The following is a 19067-nucleotide window of genomic DNA, read 5'->3' on the forward strand; positions in this document are numbered from 1 at the left end:
TTCTGATCTTGAAGCTTGAAATTTTTAAAGCATAGGATCGTGGACTTGAGCCTGGGATAATATATTGTATTTTTTGTAGTTTACAATTGTTATTATATTCAGTTCTGCTTAGTGCGCAGGTAGTAAAAATGCATTTAAAAATTGCTTGATCCTGTTCTCTTCAATTTTTGGAGCATTATTTTGCTGATACAGGGGAGAGGCAGACAGAGAGTTCTGATCTCATTTATATAGTTTCTTTCCACTTACTTACAAAAAGTAAGGCAAATGCAACAAGATCATTATTTCCAAATTATCCACTATATTTTGTTTTGGTCAGAATAAAGATATAAAGTTGATCAACTGGAACAAATTCAGAAAATTGCCACTTTAGGACAATCCACTAAATTAATGAATCAGTAAACTAAGTTCAGTCCCGAGAGGCTGAAAGAGCTGAATTTGGGTAGCCGTCACTATGAATTCCACTGTACTGTTGCAATACCTGAAATGATGTCACCTAGATAAAGGTCAAAAACTGTTCTATCTTGTTTCAGATTGCAGGACAATTTCAGGAAGAGTGTTTCCTGAAACATGCCGAATGTAGACCATTCTTAGCAATCAAAGTGGCAGAATCAATGGCCTACAAATGTGGTTGGCTTCCATTCATTGGAAGTAGTTTCACAGAGAGTAGGAGTCCATCTGTTTTGAACTCTTTAATTTATATTCCTGCCCTGAGCAAAGTTCTGAATTTATGGCCTGAAGTGCCCCTTCCAATTCTGTGATTCTAAAGTTCAAATACATTGAATGTTGAACTGATGAGATTATACAGTATTCATTTCTTTTACTTTCTTTCAAGGCCTGGAGTATTACTTACCACAGTTGGTTAACATTTGTATTATTGATATGGTCTTGCATACTTTGGATGCTTCGTGACCGAAGGAAATATGCAATGATAAGTTCACCTTTTATGGTGGTTTATGGAAACTTATTATTAACATTTCAATATATATGGAGTTTTGAGATGAATGATAATGAACTTCCTCAAGTTTCTGGATTTCTAGAACGGAAAGCACCTCCTGAATTAGGATCAAAGGTAATAATTTCACACATACCTATATAGTCAGCACATATACTTATTTTATAAGGTTAATGAATTTATATGAGTAGTGAATAACCTCTAGATTTTTCAAAAGTACAACATGATAACTGTGATTAGTATCTGAAAATATATACCTAAAATACTATTTATATTTTATTTTGACTGTAACAAATGTCTTTTGGTATTTAAGGAACAGCTTTAGGAACACAAGTTATTTGGGTCCATTAATTATTTTTTCCTGGATGAAAAGAACTTTCTTCATAGTTTCCTAAAATAATTTATACTTATTGTTGCTATTTCCCCTGCTAGGTAATTCTAGTCCTTTTATTCTCTGCTTGACACTCCTTAATTAATAATTAAAATTAAAATGAATAAAAACATATTACAGGTGACCCAGATATTCTGTTGGATATGCCTGAAATGAATTTCTATCAAAGAATTAAATGTTTTAGAATCTAACTATCAATTTTATCATTAATTAGGTATTTTATAAAATGCCCTGTCTGATTTTTGTGGCTATCATAAAAGATCATATTGTGAATAAAAAAGAAACAATCCTAAACCTTAATAATATAGGAACGATTTCTGGATACTATAAACAGGATAAATTATATTCTATATTTAAATACAGTCTTTCCTTCATTAGAAACAGGCTTATAAATTGAATATAATTCTGGACCATAATTCTGCCTACTATGTTTTTCAAAATGTGCTTACTTTAAAATATATATATAAGCATGAGCTGCTTGGTAGAAAAGTTTGTTCCCTCGGAGATTTTTGAAGCAGAGATAGTACAGAGCCTTGATAGTACAGTGGTCTAAAGCATCCTGTTATTAACATCCAGCTGCCTGCAATTACAGCAGGTTCAAATCTCACCAAGGCTCAAGGTTGACTCAGCCTTCCATCCTTTCTAAGTAGGTAAATTGAGGACCCAGTTGTGGGGGCAATAAGCTGACTTTGTATAAATATACAAAAGTATGAAGGCTATTGCTTAGCGCATTGTAAGCTGCCCTGAGTCTCCAGAGAAGGGCGGCATATAAATCAAATTAAAAAAAAAAAAGCAGAAGTCAAGTAAAGCATTAAAATAGAAAAGGAAGCAACAATGAGAAATCAAAGCCAGTCATAATAATTACCTCGATGAGTGTATATCTTGGCAAAGAAAGAATTGCTTTATCCTTGAAGAAACCAGGTGATTCTTTTAAGGAGTACTAGACAGCCCATGGACCATTGTTTCATTTGCATCATCATTTCAGTCCTTTTCCCACCTGACAGCAGCCACTGACTTGCCTTCTGGCCCTGGATTTCAAATTCAAATTCAAATCTTTATTGTCAATGCACAATATATGTACAATGAGATTGGTTGAGCTCCCTCAGTGCACCCCCCCCAACACAATACAACTCACAGTGAAGACAGAAAATCCCTAACCCAATAAATCATATTAATAAAACACCCAGTCCTATTGCAGCAGTGTGAACATGTTACATATTTGCAACTTTCTGCTCACTTCCCCCATTGACTTTGCTTGTAGGAAGTTGTCAGGAAAGCATTGGAAATAACAGCTATGTGACTGCAGTTGACAATGGCAGTGGGGCAGCATGGTGGCCATGAAGTGGCCACAGGTTTTCCAAATTTTAATTCCATGGGAGTAAGGGGTCCTAGATTTTGGACACATTCTATCAGTTAGATCATTTGAGGTCCCTTCGTTCAAAAACTTGCTCTTTGTTCAAAAATTGTTGCCCATTTTGGCCAGTTGAAGGTTACAGACAGACAGATATGAGAATTTTAGTAGTATATAGATTTTCCACCATCACTGACTGTTACTTAAATCTACAAGATCCTGAATGTTAATTAAAAGGGAATGGATTGACATCTGTAATTAGTTTATTTATAAAGCAAATATTTCTATCCTGCAAAGTTACTTTGGAAGAAATAGCCTGTTCAACTCTTCTTTATAAAACTTATTTCTATAATTCATTGTCAAGGCATTTTGATGCTCTGCACATAAAATCTCCATGGAATCCAATTTAAAATCCAGTGAGATTTTAAAATAAAAGATTTAATAATATTTTAGAACTATACATATTACTTTATTCACTCCTTTTTAACATCTACATGAAGTCACTGGGTGAGATCATTTGCTATCAGGGATTGAGGTATTAGTATGCTGATGATACACAATTTTATATAACCACCCTGGTGATCCAAGTGACACTTTTGCTGCCCCCTTGGACTGCCGAGAGACTGTGGGGCCTGGATGAGGGACAACAGTCTTTAGCTGAACCCTGGCAAGACCAAATGGCTTTGAGTACATGGAGCTTCAAGATCTGGGACTTTAACTAACTTAGTTCTGGATGGGATTGCACTACTCCAGATAGACCCTGTCTATTACTTGGAGGTTCTCAAAGAGCAGGTGGCAGTTGCGGCTAGGAGAGCCTTTGCACAGTTTTTTGTATATTGTGTGCCAGTTGTGGCCTTTCATGGATCGGGTGTCCCTGTGCTCACTCATTTCAGCCCCAGTGATCTAGATTACTTCAATGTGAGCTCTACATAGGGCTATCCTGGAACTATATTTGGAAGTTTCAACTGATACAGAGTACAGCATTGTGGGCAATTATTGGGATTCCCTGGGTGGCCCATGCTACACCACTGATCCATAAGCTGCGTTGGCTGTTGGTTTGCTTCCAGGTGCAATTCAAGGTGTTTATTATTACCTTTACCAGAGCATGGCGTAGCATGGCATGGGTCCAGGTTACTTGAGAAAACATCTCAACACTGGGATTGGCCCACCCCACCCACCCCAGCCAAGGAGACAAGTTGTAAAGCCCGTTAATCAAGGAACTGTGACTGGTGGGGTACAGGAGAAGGGCCCTCTCTACTGTGGCTCCTGACCTTTCGAAGATCTTACTCCCACCCTTCTGACTTCCCTGAAGGCCCTGAAGACTTGGCTCTGCCAGATGGCTTGGGGCCCCAATGGGGAGAATCACACTAGAGGTGATTGAGAAATTAATAGGCAATCCCACCTCCCCCTCTGCATTCTGCTCCCTTCCTCCCCATCTTTTAACAATACTTCTATTTTTGATTGTAATTTCTGTTTTTATTGTTTTAGAAATATTTAATGTTTATGATTTTAATGCTTGTAATGCTGTAAGCTGCCTAGATTTGCTTCAAAACAAGATGGGCAGCAAATAAATTTAATAAATAATACATAAATAAAATTGAGGAAAGAAAGCCAAAAAAATCACATGTATTAAGATGAGTATTTAGCCAATCTCTAATGATGAATATAATTTATATTATAGCTTAATTTATAATTTATTAATTTATATATTATAAGCTTAATTTATAATTTATTAATTTATAAATTGGGCTGCAAGCCAAAGCAAAATAGGAATAAGATAAGCCTCTTTGGTTCTAATGATCATTTAGGCCTCTCCATTGTGTATTACAACATTTCCAAAATTTTGGCCTTCCAGATACATTAGCACTGGCTAAAATGTTTTCAACATTTGTAATCCAATATATATTTGGAAAGCAACAAGTTATGTCATATACTGTGATATATATTCATGTATAGCTATGATGAAAAGCAGGGATACTCCTTGAGGACATTAATAATGTTTCTACAACATGACTTAATTCGGGCTCAAGATTATTGCTGATATATGGAAGAAGTTTGGCAATATCATTCAGTTTATCTTAAATGTGCTATCACCATACTATGGATCATGGAAATTCAATAACTTATTCAATAGTGTGTCTCCTCTTTGGTTTCAATTTCTGCTGATAGATACTTTTTGGACTTACTTTTTGGCTGCTGTTGAGACAACACCTCACTGAGCGGAAGTCTTTGCAATTAAATGAAACTGTTTTGTCAGAGGTCAAAATTGGAGAGGAAGAGAGTGAAGAAAAAGGTGAATACACATTTCAATATAGAAGGTAGTTTTGTGATATTGTTGTCAATAGAGAAGTACACAATTACCTAGGAAATACTTAGGATTCAACTACTGTGTATTTATAAATCTAGTGGGGAAGAATTAAGAATTAACTAAATTAAGGATTGGTTTTGCTTCTGATTTTTTCCAATCAATTTAAGTTTTGTATTAACTTGCCATAAAAAGGTGGCATTAAAATTTGTACCCAAATTCTCAAGATGTGACACAAAGAATCTGCCTCAGTTCCCTTTCCTTATTTCATCTTTTCCTATTAAATTGTGTATTTTTTAATTAAATGTACTACATTGTTGACTAATGTGATATGTCTATGTTTTACTGTAAGACAGTATTGTGTATCAGCCAATGTGACCAGCGCAGTTCAACTTTTTATCAATAATTATAACATTGTAAAATAATGCAATTAATGACATGTATTCTAATATTACATTTACAGAGAATGAATCCCAAAAAGAAGAAGAAGAATCCTCCAAAGAGGAAGAGGAAGAGGAAGAAGAAGTGGGGGAATTAGAGGAGAAGGAGGAGGAGGAGGAGGAGAAGGAGAAGGAGGAAGAAGAGGAAGAAGAAGAAGAGGAAGAAGATGTAATGAAAGTTCTAGGAAACATGGTGATGGCGATGTTTGTTAAGTACTGGATTTATGTCTGCGGAGGAATGTTCTTCTTTGTCAGCTTTGAGGGAAAAATTGTCATGTACAAAATCATCTATATGATGCTCTTCTTGTTTTGTGTAGTCCTTTATCAGGTAAGTAGTAAAAATCCTAGTTTTTTTTAAAAGAACATTGCCATTCTGTTTCTGTTTCTTTCTCTTTTTTATTTTTTATTAAGTATGCTGTTTTTACAAAGTATAAGGAGTAATTTAATTAAAAATTACTTGAAGGACAAAATTAATCTATCTTGTAAACATATAAAACCATAAAAAAATAAAACAAGTGTGAGTCAAATCAAAATCAACATAGGTTTTTGACAGAGCAAGAGGAAGGGGAGAACAGAAAGAGAACAAGACTACCAACAATCATTAAGTTCAGCTTAATGTAGCTTGGCATTTAAATGTATCAAATGATCTTAGAAGAATTTCTGAAATTGTGATCACTGAATTATGATAAATGACTGCAAATGATGAATATTATGTGAGACTTAATTTCTTATTTGGTAGGTCCACTATGAATGGTGGCGACGAATTCTGAAATACTTTTGGATGTCAGTTGTGGTTTACACTATGTTAGTGCTTGTTTTCATTTACACATATCAGTTTAAAGCATTCCCTGACTTGTGGAAAAACATGACAAACATGAATGATGATCAGTAAGTATTATTTGTTACTCCATTTTTAAAATGCAATTCATTTGGATGGTGAATTATGAAACACTAATATTACTTTAGATACCTGATGTTTTATAAGTGACCATATTTAGGAAATACCTTTCTTTAGAAGAAACAAATATTCAGCTTCTCTTTTGTAAATCAGTCCAAAATCAATCCTATCTCTTCAACTTTTAACCAAAAGATTTATTTTTTCATGTACCTTCAATTTTAACTCAATCCCTTCAGAAATCAAATATGAGACCATTGAGAGGCCAATACTTGAAGAAGTTGTTTTCATTCTAGACAGCATTCCAAGCTAAATTAAAAAAATTAATTGTGCATGGTGTGTGCACTATATGCATAGTTTTCAAGCGTCAAAGCTTCTGACTTAGCATTTATTTTTGTTAGTTCAAACACATGGCATGTTCTTCATGCTTTCATCAAAATAATAAATGCCACAAGATCTACCCTTAAATTTTATGTCACAGTATAAATTCAAAATCAGAAAGGTTTGTGCCATAATAATGTGATACATTCTTTTAAAATTTTCGCCCTTAACTTTCCCTTCAGATGTTGCTGAATTCACACATTAAAAAATATCTATTCCAGTATGAGTAATCCTTGGTTTATGTCCATTTGTTTAACGATTCCATGTTATGGCAGTAGTAAAAAAAGTGATCATCCTCAAAGTTATGACTGTCACACACACATCCATGCCCCACAGTCACATGATCACAATTTGGGCTCTTGGCAACTGGCTTACATTCATGATGGTTGCAGTGTCTTCTAGTCAATTTGCTACTTTCTCAGACATCTTCTGATAAACAAAGTCAATGGGGGAAGCCATATTCACTTAATGACCAAATGATTTACTTAAAAACTGCCTGATTCACTCAACAACCATGGTAAAACTGGTTGTAAATTAAGGTCTAATCATATGATGACTCACTTAGCAACGAAAATTCCAGGCCCAATTGTAAGTTGATGCCTATCTGTATAACTTTGATCAGAGTTCATGTTTTTACTTCTGCAGTTGACCAGTCTTCCGTATCTCTCATTCTGTAGTCAAACATGTTGGGTGAAAAAAATTCCCACTATAGTTTTGTGAAAAAAAAAAAAGATTTTTTCCACTAATTTCTGTTTTGGGACCAGAAATCACAGGATTTTTTTTAAAAATAAAGCTGTTTAGTGAAAGAATATTTTTCAGTCAGCCTTTGTTCACTTGTAAGTGAATTTTGGTATAATCACAAAAGAAAATGATGAACAAGAAATTTTTCAGCCTTATAAACTAAAAGACGAGAACTAATTCCAAAGTTTCATGGTGTTGCTGAATTCAGAGAGTTCTGCTGAGGTTGTATCTGCAGTGAAGGTATCATTCAATATGCAGCCTATCCATTGTACTGAACAAGACAGTTGCAGTTTTAGATTGGCAGAATGCACAAGCTTATTTTTATGAGCTTGAAACAATAGGCAACCATCTTTTTATTTTTCCTAAGACTTTTAATATGTTATGAATCTAATATTTTTAGGTCTTTGAATTTAATTCATATGCTGTCTTTTCAACATTATTTCAGTTATGTCCATTTGTTTCTGTTTTTTACATGTTATTTTGTATTATAATTCTGAATTCGTTGTTTTTTTACATTGTAAGCACCGAGGTAAAATCTTGGTGCTGTACCAGGTCAATATTGGGTAATGTTCTGCCATGGAATACAGCTAAATTTAGATTTTTAGGTTAAGGAATAGATAAAGAAACTATCACAACTATTTTTAGAAGCATTTTTTGCAAGTCTTTTCTGGATCTGGATCTGGATCTGGATCCCATCGGGATAGCTATTACTATTTTGTTGTTTTTTATAATTTTCAAAACTGCTTATTGTTTGTAAAAATAAAAACGTTTTAACTTTTCCTTGTGCTTTCTGACAAGTCTAAAAGATTGTGAAGGTTATTTACGAGTTATGAAATATAGCTGTAACTTGAATTATTTTATATTTCAGGCTAAAGGATCTTGGCTTAGAACAGTATTCTACAGCAGAATTATTCACTCGCATTTTTATCCCAACCTCCTTTCTATTGGTATGCATATTGCACTTGCATTACTTCCATGACCGATTCCTCCAACTCACAGATTTAAAAGCCATAGTCAGCAAACAAGACAATGCCATTTACAGGTAAACAAAACAGAAAATTTTCCTTTATTTTATTGCCCCCCCCAAGGTTTGAATTGTAGGGTTGGTTGGTTGGTTGGTTGGTTGGTTGGTTGGTTGGTTGGTTGGTTAAATTGTCTCCTTATCACCTTATAGTCAAGTAACTCTGGATTTTGAGGAAAAAGGGTATAATTAGAGAAAGATGGCCTGGTCTCTGTGACTGAATAATAAATAGAAATCTCATGATCTACAAACCTTCACTTCAACCACAAAAATGCTATTTTGGTCTGAATTCTTTATATGTGGTTTTTCCAGCAGCAGACAGAATTTAATGAGATTTATTCCCTACCAAATATATTCTGGGTTGCTGCATTACTTATAATTTGAGAAGGAACTGTAGGAACTCGGTTGTATCTATTGACCATTAAAATTCTTTTAATATAGAATCAAAGAATTGGGGGGCGGGGGTCTTCTAGTTATCTTATAACATCCTGGTCAAATGGTTGTTCAATCTATTTTTGAAAACCTTCAATGATTTAACATTTTATTATTTTAGTTAAATATTTTATCTTAACAAGTTTTACAGAAATAAAATTAAAAATGCAAACGCAAGAGACAAAGAAATGCAGCTTCTTCCCTACAGTCAAAATAGATCATGTTGATGCTTATTATGGTTCTCCTACAGAGAGAAGAAAATGTCATAAGACTCAAATTTGGAAACCTTTGTAAAACTAAACTATCAGGGATAATGATATTGCATAACAAAAGAGTCACTTCTGTATTCTTATCTGATTCTATGTAGGAAAGCTCTTTAAGGACAAAAGCCGACTAAGAAAATTAAAAAATAACTGCTTTCATAGAAGTGAAATAAAGGCAGAATAATATATTGTTCAGATTTGTTACCCAAAAGAATTAAGAATAACTGCATCAAAACTTAATGAAGGATTGATGAGACTATATGCCTTCTCATACACAAAAATGATGTAATTTATAGGAGACCACTATGTTTTGGGAATTAAAATCACAAACAAAAATCTATATGAAAAATTAGCAAATATGGATCAATTACGTAAATTATTTGCATCTCCAGTCTCCTATACAGGTGTCTACAAGTAGATTGTAAGTGACAATACATCATAATATAAACTCTACCCCTTAAGTACTTGGAAATGACATTGTGATGCAAGAACAAAAGAATATACCTCTCAGCATGACATCATGATGAATATATAATGTTGGTGTCAGTGTAGTTAGGGAGAGACGGGTGGTATGGTTGGTGTGTTTTCATTAATTTTTCTTTTCTTCACAAATGGTATAGGAAATTATTTGAATTTTTAAACATTCAAATGTGAAAAAAATCAAAACTGATCACCCAAGAAAATAGCTTGGAGTGCTTAACTTTTCAAATGAGTAATCACTATATGTTTTGCAACTATATTTATTGAACTGAATTGAGGAAGCTCTCTCTTCTGATAAGCTTTTCATCTTTAGTGGATGAACAACTGAAAGTATAATTGACTTCTCTCTCTATGGAGAATATCTGTAACTATTGTTAAACAGATATAGATGATATAGATATATAAATGTAGATATTTATTGCATCTTTATTGTACTGTATATCTTGGGCAACTTAAGGTGGCAACCATGCCTAATACTCCTTTATCCTTCTATTTCCCCATAACAACAAACCTCTTAGGTGAGTTGGGCTGATGGAGTATTATCGGCCTAAAGTCACCCAGTTGGCTTCTATGCCTAAAGTAGGACTAGAACCCACAATTTCCTGGTTTCTAACCCAACATTTTAAGCACCACACCACACTGGCTCTCATATATGTATAGTTGTGTATGTACGTATATTATTTCATTTTATTTACTAACTTCCACATTTACCATATTTTTCGGAGTATAAGACACACCGGAGTATAAGACACACCTATCTTTTTTGGTGAGAAAAGAAGAAAAAGAAATCTCCTTCTGCCTCTGCCTCTGAGCAATTTTGCCTCGTTACAGCAAACAGCCTGCTTTACTTTCATTTTCGTTTTCAGCATAGCTTGATTAGCACAAGGAAAAAAAAAATTGCTCCAGCAATTTATCTCTTTGCAGCAAGCAGCAGAGCCCTGCGCAAAACAGCTGAGAGTAAATCAGCTGAGAGTCGGGAGGCTGATCCCACCAACTTGTGCTAATTAGGCTGTGCTGAAGCTGAAAGGAGCTGTTTTTTCTTGCTGTTTGCTTGCAAGGAGGTAACTGCTGCGAGGCAGAGGCCAAAGAGTGGGGGCCAGTGGGTGGACGGGGCTACATTCAGTGTATAAGACGCACCTAAATTTTCACCCCCGTTTAGGGGGGGGAAAGGTGCATCTTATACTTTATTAATAAATAAATGGGAACAGAAAAACAAGCCATATAAGAGAGACACAAAATGGAACAATTCATCTACTTTCCTCCTTCTAGCTCCTGGCAGTGTATACAAAGTCATGGGCAAATAGAAGTTTACATGTTCTTCTTTCTGCAGGGGTTGTGATGTTTTTCCAATATGCATACTACATCATTGCAGCTTTTTTCCTTGTGTGCTTCCTGAGAAAAATATCTATCTTTAATCCTGTTTAACAGTATTCTTCTTTTCTCTTTCTCTAATTTTTCTGCTGCCACCTTATGCATTCTCACACTTTCATCTGTTACCAAAGCCATGCCAAAGTCAATGGTCGTGTTTATCTTATAATAAATAGGTGGGTATTTTAATTATTTCTTTTTTTAACCTAAAAATTTAGTGTTTATGTAGTTGTACATTCAATCTTTAAAATAAAAACAATAAGGCTATTCATGATCCTCAGAGAACATAATGCTATTCAAATAACACAACTTCCCAGTATTACAATTTTTTTGTGCAATCTTAATAGCCTCTTTTTAAAAGCTAAGAGTATCGGTTCATTTTAAGGCTGAGCAGAATTCAGTAAATGTTCAGCCACTTTAAATTAATTAGACATAAAGGTTTCCTCTGGAAACATGCTGGTACCAATATACTATCATGCATGTGCATACATTTGTGTATGTAAATTAGTTAGGTTTTAATATTTAAATCAACTACATTCTAAGTGTTTGGAGTTCAGGTATTTGGGCCTCAGTGTATGTTTATAATATTCCCCTTGCTTTAATTGAAGCTCTTTTTTAAAAAAAAAAAATGACTTGCAATTGATACATTCAGTTTTATTTTATTTTCTGCTGGATGTTAAGCCATTGTTTTATCAAGTAAATAGTAAGTTGAGATACATAAAGTAGCAAAGGAAACCACAGCAGGGATATCTGCAAGCTGTGATAAAAAAAATCAAGATTGTGGCCACGGTGCACACCCAATGTACACAGAATAAGAGAGAATAAGGGACCTTGGAGGTCTTCTAGTTCAAAACCCTGCTCAAGCAGGAAACTCTATAACATTTCAGACAAATGCTTGTCCAATCTCTTTTTAAAAGCCTCCAATGTTGGAGCACTCACAACTTCTGGAGTCAAGTGATTCCACTGATTAATTATTCTGATACACAAGAAAGCAGAAGTTTAAAGAAATTTAAAGTTTTTGACACTTCTATTCCAGAATATAGAAAGATGAAAGCTATATTATGAATGCCTTATAATTTACCATGTTACATAACCATAGTGTGACTATAATGATAGATTATGCAAGTATCTAAAAGTTAGTAAGTAGAAAAAAGTTGAACTGAAGTAAGTAATCCCATGTATTCTAAAAAGCTACAGTTGAGAGCATCTAGAACAGGGGTGTCAAACTTGTGGCCCGTGGGCCAGATGCATCACATGCTGGCTCCGCCCCTGTCCGGCTTAATGAAGGGGGAAAAAGTCCCAATACGTCATGTGACGCCGCCGTGATGACGCAAGTTTGACACCCCTGATCTAGAAGGTAACACAAAAATGTATCCAGGAACAACTGAGGTAGCAGAATGGCTGAGCCTAATGCCAAATGATCAGTTATTGGGTTCTTGGTGTTCTCTGAGTTTGGTTATTTTCCTTCAGATGTTTTGTTCTCAGGCTATATAGCATTATTGGTGCATACGAGAGTCAAGTTTGGTGGAATGTCTTGCCCTACCAGGAAAATTATTGACATTCTAGCCCAGGGGTGTCACTCAAGGCTTAAATCTAGCCTACAGGGCCAGCCTGGAAATAGTAAAGGACTGGCCCATGGTGCCTCTGGCAGCCAAAATGGGACATGAGGGGGCCACGCGTGGGCCCCCCATTCCCATTTTGTCAGCAAGGTGTTGCAGGAGGCATCCGCCCCATCTCTCCCCCCCCCGGCTAGCCCACGGAGAACTACAATGCTGGTCCAACCCTCGAAAAATCCAGTTTAACACCCTTGTTCTTGACCAAGTCAAATCCAAAACTCTTAGGAAAATCCTGGAATTTTGGTATTCACACAAATCAGTCATCCACAGACACATACGGATAAATCTCATCTAATATTATTTAAAAGATACAACCAAAAGTCAAGGAATGAAACAAATAGCCCATAGCATATCCTCCCTGGCCAGCAACAAACCAATTAGGCAGAAAACAGGATCAGATAATGACCAAGGAAGAAACAATATGCTAATCAAGCAACCATCAAGGAAGAAACCACATGTCAATCAAGTCTGACAAGGCAAGACACATATAAATAGCCAGAGAATTCCACTTCTCCAGGCACTTTAAATGTTGCTTAACCTGGTAATGAAATATCTGTAGGTAAATAACTAAGATCAGAGAATACTAAACGCCTACAGTTCAATGTTGAGCTATCTATGTATTAATCTATCTATTCTCTATTATCAGCTATTATTGTAATACTGTTCTGCTCTTTATAAAGTCTTGATAGCTTCAGTTCCATCTGTTGCAGTGACTGTTCATTAGGGGCTAGACTCAAATATTTATTCCTGAATAGACTTGATACTCTTTAGTGCCTCCCTGTAATTGAACATTTCTCTTTCCGTTTTTTTGCTTCTGTATCACAATTTTCTATATCTGCATTCTAAGGGGTTCTGCACAGCATAATATTGATCATGGGTGGCTGGCTGCTGTAACTCTAAAGTTGGCAATGATGACTGTGGCTTCTTACTAATGACTGTTCCGTTTGGGTCTTTACCGAAGCACTCTTATGGCTGGCTTATTATGATACCTGTTTATATTCAATGTGATTGAGGCTGTGCATCTTCATAGTATAGTAAGAATGCATTACAATCTGGCTGGATTCTAGTGGAAAATATGGCTAAGAAATAGAGGCGTGCAAGACAAATATTCATGGTCTGGTTCAGTTCTGATGCATCTTGATGCATCTTGCTCATGTTGGAACCTTTTGGTTTTTCACACACATTCTTTGCTAATTTTTTGCATCATGCTAGGCACTGCTAGCCATTTTTTTAAAAACATATTTTTTCTTGATAATCTTGGTTTATATTCCAGGATTCAGGAATAGTTGATGGGCAATGTAATTTACATTGCTTATTGGTAAAATGCAAATATAAACCTAGAGGGGAAAAAATGTTTGTAAAATGTTTGTTTTCATAAATTATTTTTATTCTTGTTCAAATGTTGCATTTGTTATATTCAAAATATAACTAACTTGGACTAACAAGTTGACTTGTTGGCTTGACTTACAACCATTCATTTAGTGATAGTTCGAAGTTACAACAGTACTGAAAAAAGTGACACGATTGTTTTTCACACTTATGACTGTTGCAGCATACCCATGGTTACATGATCAAAATTTAGACGCTTAGCAGCTGGTTCATATTTACGACTTTCTGACAAGCAAAGAAAATGGGGAAGCCAGATTCACTTAACTATAAATTTGGTTTTCCCGTTTGCTTGTCAATAAAGGCTCATTGTGGTTGTAAGTTGAGGACTACCTGTACAACAAAACTGCAGTAAGTCAAACTTACCCTAGGAATGGAGAACACTTTTAGGAGGACTGTTCAGTTAAGCATATCCTTCTGAATGTTATCTTGGTTTGTAAAAGTTGCCTGTTGGTCATCTGTAGTCTCCTTCTTTCCCCTTTTCTGTTTTTTGCTCTTTGAAGAATTTACTAATAAAATTTCTAAGATACTTTTTCTTATATAAGTTTTTGAAAAGACAAGGTGTGTTGCAGTTGCTGTTTTCTTCTTCACTTATGATCAACAGGATTTTTTTTAAAAAATGTTCTCAAATTAAGGCAAAGTATTTCTTTGTAGTGTTTCCCACTTCATACTGAATAAATTTTATAAATTAAATAAGAAACTATTTTATGGCAGTAGTTATTTGTGTAATTTTTATAAATTACCAGTATATAATTTCAATCAATTGTTGTTGTCATATCAAATGATCACACAAATGATGTACATTGTACATTCATTTAATCAATCACATCAGAAATTCATTGTTTCAATACTCCTAAATTAAGTTTCACTTACTGTTTTCCTAAAGTAGCTTGCCAGTTAGGAAGACATATGAAGACATGTTTATACTGGCAAAAATGTATCTTTCAGTTCAACGCATGGTTTTAAAAATGAAAAATTGGCAAATAAAACTATCTAACCTAGACAAGCATATGTAACATAGAGTCTGGAGGTAGAAGTCAGGCAGATAGATGAAGCCTATGGCTCACAGATAAGGAGTTTGTTCCTGCTCATAAAGTAAGAACAGCCAAATTCTGAGATAGGCAAGAGAAGAAACAACTGGTTCGTAAAGGATTGATTGTTAACTGAGTTAAAATAGAAAAGAGAAATTCTTCAAAGGCATAATTCTGGCTTAATACCATCTCCTGTATTGTTTGTTCATTGTCTTTATACGGGAATACCATCAGCTGTGTTGAGCAGATATGACACTGAAAAAAGAATACTGTTTAAACATCAGTTTAAACATCAACCACTAGGTAGACTAGGGGTCGGCAACCTTAAACACTCAAAGAGCCACAAAGGTCCTAATAAGAAGTCCCCCCGTTCAATTCTGGACAGTTCCCCCACCATAGAGTCTCCTCCTAGTGCGGCATCCTTTTTCCTCTGCCAACCGGAAGTCTGTTCCCCCACCATAGAGTCTCCTCCTAGCGAGGCGTCCTTTTTCCTCTACCTGTCTTAACCAAAAGCCCTATCAATTATGAAGCCGACTGGTGACAAGGAGCCGCAGCAGAGGGATGAAAGAGCCACATGTGGCCCCAGAGCCACAGGTTGCTGACCCATGAGGTAGACTGACTTTAAGACTTTTAGGATTTCAAAATTTGGGCTTTGGGAGGAGGATTGGTTGCTATCATTAGGCTCAGAGTACAAACTGATGTGAAATTCCGTGGTTAGTGCGACTATTTTACTTTGACTCATCCAAGTCAACATTGACAATATAGCAATAATTAAAAATGAGCATCATAAACACTGATTAGGCACCCCCAACATGAGTGATATCGATCTGGCCACACTCACCCCGGCTATGCCCACCCCAGCCCCCCCAAAGTCAAACACAACCCTGATGCAGCCCTCAATGAAATTGAGTTTGACACCCCTGCCTTAGAATAATACTTATGTGACTATATTTTGGGTTATATATGTATGAATGATACCTCTTAAAATAAGACATTTGCATCATATTTTATTCATCACTTTATGGCTATGATTCTTCATACATAGAAAGAAATAACAATGAAATCAGTTAACTTATTTCAGTATAATACCCTATTTCCCCGAAAATAAGACATCCCCTGATAATAAGCCCAACTGGGCTTTTGAGTACATGCACTAAAATAAGCCCCCCCTGAAAATAAGTCTTCCCCAAAAATGCATGTGCAGCTGGTCCCTGCCATTTCCTCTGGTTAGGATTAGGGAGACAGAGATGGAAATCAGGTAACATGGCAAGAGGAGCCCTGTCTTGCTCCACGTGCCCCAGAATAATAAGACCTCCCTGAAAATAAGCCCAAGCGCTTATTTCGGGGTGCAAAAAAATATAAGACAGGGCCTTATTTTGGGGGAAACACGGTAGGATCCAGGGGTGAAATGCTCTTGGTTCGGACCGGCTCGAGTGAGTAGGTAGCGATGGCGATGGGCAGTTCGGAGAACCGGTAGCAAAAATCCCTGCCCCCTCCCCCCATGCCCAGCTGAGCCGCGCGATCATCAGAGGCTTTTTTTTTCTTTTAAATGGCTCTGACCAGCCAAGCTCTGACGATCTCAGCTGTTGCCTGCTAATCGGAAGGAAAAATCCCTCCCCTTCCCCCCCTCAGCTTGCTTACCTTAGCTGCTGGTCGTAACGCCTTGCTGTAATCCCATTGCAAATCCATTGCATCAGCAAGCAACTGGATCTCCCTGCCTGCAATCAAGCAGGCAGGGAGTTGTGGACTTCAACTCCCAGAATTCCTCAGCCAGCAAAGCAAAGCTGGCTGAGGAATTCTGGGAGTTGAAGTCTACAAGTCTTAAAGTTGCCAAGGTTGGAAACCCCTGTTCTATTGGGTAAGTTTTTTCCCCCCTTTGGGAGCTTTAAAAAAATAGTTAATTGGGTTTTTTTCTTTTTTTAGACCTAGCCATTTAAAGTTTAGGAAGTTTTAAATTTAGCTGCTTTTATATAAAAATAAAAATAAAATAAAATAAAATAATATTTGTGCAGCTTTCTGAGATTTAGTGTGTTTCTGTAGTGTTTCACTCTAACTACACAAACACACAAAATCTCACAAAGCTGTATGTGGAATGTTGTGTGTGTAAAGTGTGAAAGTTGGTTTTTTGGGCTTTTTGTGGCTGTGTGAGGTTCCTGCTTGTTGCAGGGGCCATTTTGGGTCTAGCACAGCTGCTTTTACATTGTGGATGAGCCAGTTGTGTTGTGTTGTGTGTGTGTGTAAAATGTGAAAGTTGTTTTTTTGGGCTTTTTGTGGCTGTGTGAGGTTCCTGCTTGTTGTGGGGCCATTTTGGGTCTAGCACAGCTGCTTTTATATTGTGGGTGAGCCAGTTGTGTTGTGTTGTGTTTTGTAGGTTAAAAAAGGGCAAAGAAGTGACATTGACTTGGCCACGTCCACCTGACCAACAGGCCACGCCCTCCCAGTCACCTTACCACCAAGCCCCGCTCACTAATTAAGCCACGCCCACAGAACTGGTAGCAAAAATTTTTGATTTCACCCCTGGTAGGATCGTCAAAGTATAACCTTCAGGGACCTTAACAGTATCAATAGTGGAAGGTGCGGGGGGCAGCCGATCAAGTTAGTGACTGAGGATCCTTTGTAAAATTATGTTCTAGTTCATAATTATCTGATTCTTGTTTTTTTATAACACCTTTAAATAACTACAACAGATGGCCCATTTTTATCACCAAAACATCCATGTAGAGTATCCATTCCCTCTGGATATTCATTTAGATAATATTTTGAGGCAAGAACCATTATTGTTTGTTTGTTTATTTATTTGCCAGCCAATAATTGATTGATTTTCAATATCTCCATTCCTATCAATTACACATAAGCTTCCAGGCTTTAGCACTGTTTTCACTGAAAACCGTTTTGAGAATTTGGGATGGCCAGCAATTTATCCCTGCATATCTATTAATATGTTATCCAATTATTTGCTTGAATCTGCATGCGCTATAATGTAATGGCATATTTATTCCTTTGATGCAGTCCAGTCCTTTCAAGAATTTGTAGCACTTAGTTTTCTACTGGACAACGTCTAGTAAGTCTTGTAATTGTAGACATGGAATGAAGTCTTTAAGTCTAGGCAAACATATTTAATGTTAGACAGATTTATATTAGTGCTGAATCTGAAGTTTCACTCTCCAGTGCCAATGTTTTACAAAAAGAAACTAATGCTGCATCTTGAGAGTTTTGCTTATCACAGATAAACAAAAGTGAAATGTTTTTCTGAGTTTCATATAACCTTGCTACTGTATGATCTTTGAAAGGAGACAAGGCAAATAATGTAACTTAATAAAATAATATCAAAATTCTAGAATACATATTTTAATCGCTTCAATTTTTTACATTGATATAAACAATGTACTGTGTACTTTACACTGAACTTACCTACATAATTCTTGAAAGCATAACTGGAACAATATGGATAATTCATAGCATGTCATATATTAACCTCTTCCAAAAGTGTTCATAGAATTTTTGCTTTTCTGTGCTTATCCTCAATTGGGAAAATATGCCAAGGAATCTAAAGAAGAATCAGCTCATATTTTTAGAAATATAAATATATATTTAGGATATGATTTATTTAAATTGGGAGGATTCATACTTTCATATTCATACCTAGAAAGAGTAATTCAAAATCCTGGAACTGTACTTTTTGCTTTTGCAAATCCATTCTGTTAAGACTAAGACAATATGTTTTTGAAAGCTGCCACAGATGGGTAATGCTAATGAGTCGTATAGCATCATGTCTTATCTCTGATCTTCCTCTTCTCGTTTCCTTTTTTCTTTCTGTTTCAATTATTTGAGCAGCATCAAGAAAAAATTACCAATCCATCAAAATGAGTAAGTCCCCATGTGAAGTCATGAAATGCTTGCTATTACATGTCATTTCATGCTTCTACAACTTAAACTTTGACCATTTTTTCCCCTTTGTGGGGAAATGTCAAGTTTAGGTGACAATATCACTGATTACTGATGTGAATATTAGCA

At 35.9% G+C, this 19067-nt stretch overlaps 1 protein-coding gene across 5 annotated transcripts in view; it reads left to right on the plus strand.

Annotated features, from left to right (window-relative positions):
• PIEZO2 (piezo type mechanosensitive ion channel component 2) overlaps positions 1 to 19067 on the plus strand; it is a 205653-nt gene that overhangs the window by 133596 nt on the left and 52990 nt on the right. For all 5 annotated transcript variants that reach the window (XR_015733592.1, XM_034429440.3, XM_034429444.3 and 2 more), the window contains exons 13-17: positions 833 to 1069; positions 4864 to 4987; positions 5463 to 5767; positions 6179 to 6327; positions 8325 to 8498. Coding sequence is in view for 4 of the 5 variants with exons in the window: in XM_034429440.3 (XP_034285331.2) it covers positions 833 to 1069; positions 4864 to 4987; positions 5463 to 5767; positions 6179 to 6327; positions 8325 to 8498 (989 nt within the window). In the remaining variant the exon portion in view is untranslated. The remainder of the gene's footprint in view (positions 1 to 832; positions 1070 to 4863; positions 4988 to 5462; positions 5768 to 6178; positions 6328 to 8324; positions 8499 to 19067) is intronic.

Source organism: Pantherophis guttatus, chromosome 3 (assembly GCF_059756535.1).
Source record: "Pantherophis guttatus breed Tessera chromosome 3, ASM5975653v1, whole genome shotgun sequence".
NCBI lineage: Eukaryota > Metazoa > Chordata > Lepidosauria > Squamata > Colubridae > Pantherophis > Pantherophis guttatus.